Consider the following 6,399-nt stretch of genomic DNA (forward strand, 5'->3'; position numbering starts at 1 on the left):
GGGGGTCAGTTCGGTTTAACCAACCGTACGATAGTCTCCGCAAAACAAATTGGGTACCCGTCGTTCCTGTTTAAGCGGGTAGGCGACAACCCTGGCCATCAGTTGGTCGGATCTAACAGTCTGGCTGCTGGCGTGGACACACCGGATTCCATCCGAACTCCGAAGTTAAGCACGCGGGGCCCCGTGTAAAAGCGGGGTGGGTACCCCCTCTTTTTCACATTCTTTGAAAAATAATTTGGTGCGGGCGGGTTTGCCTATGCTCGCTGCCCACGGCTCCTTATGGCTCCGTGCGAGTAGGAAACCCGCCTTGCACGCGTGCATACGGTACGGTATAACTACGAATGAGCGCGGGGTGAATCAGCCACCTGGTGTGTTAGGCTCTCGATAGCGCCTGCAACGCGCTGCGTAGGCCGACCCGTTGAGCAGGTGTGTCGAGCCAGTGGCCCAGCCTGGGGGCGTCCCGCCTTGCTGGGTAGGCGCGCCCGCCGCGCTCGCCGCCAGGGCGGGTGGCCTACCCCGCCGCTGTCAGGCGCTCGCTCCACCTCACTAGCTGCAGAGCGCGCGTCTCTCGCTCTATCTCCCTCCCCCCTCCCACTCGCTCTGTAGATGACTTTGCCGACGAATGACCCAGCTGCTGCTCTTCCACGGATCGCTGTGTTACGGCGACGACAAGGCCCAGCCAGGTGGTCTGTAGTTGCGGGCGGCACAGTAAGCGACCACCAGAACACAGAGCACGGCTGTTTGTCGGAGTAGAGTGCCGGGCAGGCGAACACCAGTTTAGAGTAGCACACAAGTTCTCTGGGTAAGGCAATCGGAACACTACGGAAGCCAGCCGCGCCGTTGTTGTCATTGTTCTTCGGGGAGGCTGCGGCGGACGGGGGTTGGCCTGGCGTGTGTGTGTGTGTGTGTGTGTGACCCCCCCGCCCCACCCCGGCCACGGGGCGTGGGGAGCACCATGCCGCCGACGGCCCAGATGCCGCGCGCCTCCTGCGCGGGAGTGCGCGGGTGGTGGGCCGGGCGAGGCCGTGTGAGTCCGCCGCCTGGCCCTGCCGGCCTCTACAGAGCTGGCCGCACCCGATACCGTGCCAATTCCACCGAGAGTACCAACATTTGGTACGCAGTTAGTCTGAGAGGTAGGCGCACCCGCAGCGCTCGCAGCCGGTGGGAGTGGCCTACCCCTGCCGGGCGCCCTCCCCCCTCCCCACCCCCGACCGCCCCGGCAGCTAGTTCGATGCAGGACGCGCGGCGGGGACACCCCTCTGACTCTCCACCGATGGTCTAGCGGAGCAGCAGGACCAGCAGGAAATGTATAACCAGCTGCTAGATGTACCGACAAACCGAAAGTGTGGCAATGGGCAAGAAGGAGACAATGTGGTAAAACAAAATCAAGATAAATGTATATTTTTATTATTCTAAGACAATCAAGTTAAAAAACAAACCTTACGCGCGCACACACGCACACGCACACGCACACACACACACTCAAACACACACGACTTACTGATAGAATGACATGTTTTTGGACGGCGGGAGCTTCTTTCTTAGTGCAGGTGCTGCAGAAGCAGTATCACAGAGAAGATGTCTAACACGCGGAGCAAACCACCTCCACCGAGGAGGGCAGGAAGCCGCGGAGGTTCTGCAGCTGCATGAGGCAGCCAGCGACATCCGTGCACAGGCCCTTCGGACGGCGAAGTACGAGCCGCTTGAGGTGCAGCAGACCGCTAGCAGCCAGGTCCTGTCCCAAGTCGGGGAAGTAGAACTCACCACAATGTTCGTCGTCACTGACGGTGCAGTACACCCGCAGCTCCCGCAGTGACGAGGCGTGCGCGCGGACCAGGGAGAGCATAGTGGGCTTGTGGGCAGTGTTGAGGGACACGTGCAGCCAGCGCAGTATCCCATACTGAGAGGGAGTGAAAGTTACATTGGGACCAAAGTAATTCCTCACCGTTAGGCTCTGCAGGGTATTCATACGCTGCACAAAGCGCAGCTGACGCTCGCTTGGAGAGCCTATTCTGAGCTCTTCCAGCTGCAACGGCAGGTCCGGGTACTCGTCACACTTGTCAACGCATTCGATGGCGAGCCGTTTGAGTGAAGTCAGTTTAAGCACCTCCTCCATGACCTTCGGTTCTACCGGACCGGGGCACCCGAGCTCCTCGAGGTGCACCGGGTGCGACGCCAGGACACGTAGTAGTTTATCCGAGCCCTCGCCCTTCAAGCCCTTTATGCAGCGAACATATTTCCACCGCTCTTTGTCGCGAACGATGTCATTCACCTTTAAATCATTTTCAGAGAGATCTTCATCTGTTATGGTCAGGGTGGTTGTCATTGGTGGTCCCACGTAAGCGGCGGTGGAGCAGGGGATGTCATCAACCTGGAGGAGACATCAAATGAACAACAGGCCGAACACCACACCGAGCATCAACAGAGATGGCCGTCCTGGCTGGTGGCTTACCTTGGCCAGCTCGCAGTCCGCGCGCAGCTTCAGCAACAGAAGGCGGAAGACGTCGCCGAACCCGTCGAGCTGCACATCGGCCTTCCAGATGGATCCACCTTCTTCCTCCGAGACGACGCTGCACTTGGTGGTGGTGAGCAGGCGGAGGCTGTCCTCCAGCTGCCGTGCCAGCTGCAGATGCGCCGGTGAGGTGCCCTCATCACCTGCCGCACTCCGCTGCACCTTCTCCAGGGCCCTCTCCAGGTGCCGGAGCCTGGCGACGGCCGCGTCCAGCTGGCGGTTGAGCGCCTCCACGGCCTTGGGGACGGCCAGCCGCAGCGCCGCCACCACCTTCCTGCCCGCGTCCACGCCGCGCTGCAGCCGCTGCTGGTCGCTGTTCTCTGTTCGACACTTCTTGCAGGGTGGGACGCCACCGGTTTCAATCAGTCGGATGACGATGTTGGAGTCGGGGAGGTCGCCGGGATCCGTCACCAGATCCTGGAAAAACAAGGAGATCGGGTGATGCTTTCTGTTCCATTGCCTAAATTCGTTTTTGTTATCAATTGTTAAGTCAGAGAACCCGGCTGTTGCCGAGAGAAAATAAAGACTTGAATTGTATTGCACTCCTGTGTTATGTTCTTCCCTAAATCCCAGTTTCTCATTTTTAAATTAAAAAAATGTTTTTCGATTATTTTAGACGTATTGCTGTCCAGAGAGAACAGACTGGGAAGGTGTTAAATTTGACAAATTAATTAATTTGTAAGTTTAAATTTGCAAAGTTTAGACCCAAAAACTTTACTTCATTACTAATGTTAATTCTTGTGTTTTTGATTGATATTTCTAAATTTTGGGTGCTTTTACTATTGAAAAGAAGGCAACTTGTTTTTTGGAGATTTAGAGCAAGATTTAAGAATGAAAAAAAGGAATAAACTTTGTCAAGTATGAGGATAGAGTTTTGTTCTAACTCTTCAATCGAACTTCCCGGGATAAGGATAGTAGTATCATCTACATACAATATTATTTCTGAATCTGCTACCTCGCTAATTATTTTTCTCATGCAATTCGTGTGTAGAATAAAAAGATAGGGACCATAGATTGATCCTTGTAGAACCCCTTCCTTCACATTACCCTTATTGGAAAAAATTATGTCTTTACGAAGTTCATGGTCCTCAATACCAACTACTTATTGAGTTCTATTTACTAGATATGAATTTACGAGATCAAGTGCTACACCTCTTATACCATAACTTTCCATTATAGATAAGAGGGTGGAGTGGTTAACACAAACAAAGGCTTTGCTAAGATCCAGTAATAGTGCAATACACATTATCTTTTTGGATTTGCATTTCTGAATAAAATCATGTGCATGAACAACTGCGTCCATGCAAGATTTATTTTTCTGATAGCCATATTGATTCTGATCTATTATATGTTAAAAGGTTAGCAAACTTTTGAGATTTCCATAACATATAGTAGCCGGTACCAATTTGTTTCCACTTCAACCATAGGCCTGTGATTCTGTACAAGAGTAGAAAATCTAGGTGTTGAAGAGATTTGTAAAACTTGCACATCACGTCAAATAACTACTATGTAACGAGCAAATTTAATAATTGCACACATTGATATCCAAATTGTTTCTTCAGTCGACAAGAAAAGACTCACCTTCCTACAAGTGGGGCACTTCCTCCCGAGATTGGGGTTTTCGACACATTCTTTGCAGATGGTGTGTCCACACGGTAAGTTCTTGGGACGATGCGTGTCCAAATCAAAATCCGCAAAACATATGTCACACTGAAGATCCATCTAAATAAGACAAGAAATGCAGAGGATAACACTAACATTAGTTTGGTTTAACAAAACATGAAATATATTAGATGCAACAGAGAGAGTTCACAACACCAACAGAAAATTATATTGCAGACTCATCTTGATAAAGTTTGCCACTGTAAGGAGGACATTTAAAGGACTACAAATACTAAAAGTTGTGAATCTACAGTACTGCTATTATTTAATCAATCAATAATTTTAGATCACCTTCACGACAAAGCCAACGAACGACCCAGAGGTTTGCTCTTCTACAGGTTGATGTGTTGCCTACAGCGACAACAAATAGCGCTGAACGGCAGTCCAGTCCTTTCTAGCGCGCGGCACAAGCGACAAAAGAGAAGAGGTCTCCGGTTTGTCGAAGAAAGTGCAGTGCTAAGCAGAAAAACACAGTTTGGAGTTGGACAAGTACTCGGTGTGAGCAGGTTATGTTGTCCGCGGATCTAAACAAACACACAACCAAGAGAGGACAACACACCGGCTGCTGCTCGTATTGTTGTTTTTCTTCCCTCCGGATGCAGTCTGGTGTGTGAGACAAGGCGGTGAGGCGGCGGCGCGCGAGGGACGAACTGACCGCGTCGTCGACCCACGGGCTGGAGGCTGGGGTTGGAGCTGAGTGACGTTCTGTGAGCTCGTCGCCTCACTGTAGGCTATAATCTTTTAACAGTGTTAGCACACAGTCCCCTGGGATCTGTCGTATACTCGCTCATTCAGGTCTTCCGGTCCCACCCCGCTTGCCTGTGGCAAGTGGCAACCTGCGTTGCAGGAGGCATGCTTCGCTCTTTCCACGCGAGCATCCTCTGAGTGGTCGGGTGGTTCGGCCTGCAGTAGGCACTCGCAGTCGCACTTCATTTAGTCTAGGTAGCACGAGTCCTTACACTTAGTCCAGAATTTGTCTGGGGAAAATGAAAAAAAAATCGAAGGAAAGGAAATAAAATTTGAGAGATAATAAACCCTAAAATATTTCCCCAAATGCTGACACAATCGAGCGTTTCTGGAACTATTTTCGGTTAAAAACGAAAACATAATTTATGTCCAATAATCAAAAATCCATATCAGTATGCAAGCTCTCATGGCGCCTGACAGGTAGGCACTTTTTCATCTGCAGTGCATGCGTGTACTGCGGGCTGGTCTATCCCGGATTTCGCAGGCGCCGAGCTCCCTCCTTTTAGCCGCAGGAACCTGAGAACCTGAGAGACACGGACATGATGCGGCTCTGTGTCACAAGTCCATGCCACTCATTGGTATTTCAGCGTCCAGATATTTTGCAGGTAAATTGATTTGGCTGACAAGAAGAAGACTTTTCGGTCATCAGCGCCGTCATGAGAAAATCTGCTCCAACACAAACACAAACCGTAGTCTTTCTGGTGCAGTTTTACCATCAAAAAAGATCTCCACAGTCGTGTTCATCCTTAGTAGATGGGAAACACTGTGCCACTCCGCTGGTGCCCCGCTGCAGCTCCTCCGGCACAGTCCCCATCGCCCGGGCCGCACTCTCTGCAGGTCTCGTCGTTGCGCTCTCGCACGGGGCGGGTCAGTCAGCAGCGCGAAGGAGGGTGTCGGCCTGCCTCAGGGCACAGAGACTCGCCTCATCTTTTATACTCTCGTCCCAATGCTGCCCTTACTCTGTGACCGCTATGGACGCCAATGATGTTCTTGATCCTTTTGGGACCCCATTATCTATGTACCCCCCCCCTAAATGTCACGTAATATGGGTACGATCCCTTACTAGGTATAATTTATCATTTGATGTCCGTACCCTGAGACGTTTTTGTTTGTACTTTTTCAGGTGGAATGGCCTAACCAGTGGTAGCCAGGGTGTGAATGCGAAACATCTATCTGGAAACCTGGAAACGGCGATGCAGTTTCGAGAGTCGCGGCCGCTGGTACTGGTGTCATACAGTAAACACTGAGTGACGACGAGGGGTGTGAAAAACGGGGGGAGAGGGGGGGGGGGTAAGTCGAACCCGTCAGGAAACGGGTGTACGGAGGAGGTGGGTGTATTTAATAATTGGAGCCGAAGCCTAGGGGGGAGGGGGGCGAAGGTCACCGCCACGGACGCCCCTGCGTCTGCAACAAAAGACGGACAGACAGACAGACTCTTGAGGCTCTAGTCTCTCGTCAGGTGCCGTTCAGAAATCACG

The 6,399-nt window shown here is 51.7% G+C and overlaps 2 protein-coding genes across 2 annotated transcripts in view; both read right to left on the reverse strand.

Annotated features, from left to right (window-relative positions):
- The window catches only part of LOC113212876 (carbohydrate sulfotransferase 6), a gene marked incomplete in the record, with an annotated part of 64,049 nt that overhangs the window by 18,721 nt on the left and 38,929 nt on the right, over positions 1 to 6,399 (reverse strand).
- LOC113212880 (uncharacterized) lies at positions 1,386 to 4,705 on the reverse strand. The gene is made up of 4 exons (XM_026431729.2): positions 4,466 to 4,705; positions 4,094 to 4,234; positions 2,453 to 2,929; positions 1,386 to 2,371 (listed from the first exon to the last, which is right to left on the reverse strand). Exons 2-4 carry the CDS (start codon positions 4,232 to 4,234, stop codon positions 1,583 to 1,585), a joined length of 1,407 nt encoding a protein of 468 aa, XP_026287514.1. The 5' UTR covers positions 4,466 to 4,705; the 3' UTR covers positions 1,386 to 1,582.

Source organism: Frankliniella occidentalis, unplaced genomic scaffold, assembly GCF_000697945.3.
Source record: "Frankliniella occidentalis isolate FOCC.00 unplaced genomic scaffold, Focc_3.1 Scaffold25, whole genome shotgun sequence".
In the NCBI taxonomy this organism is placed as follows: Eukaryota; Metazoa; Arthropoda; class Insecta; order Thysanoptera; family Thripidae; genus Frankliniella; species Frankliniella occidentalis.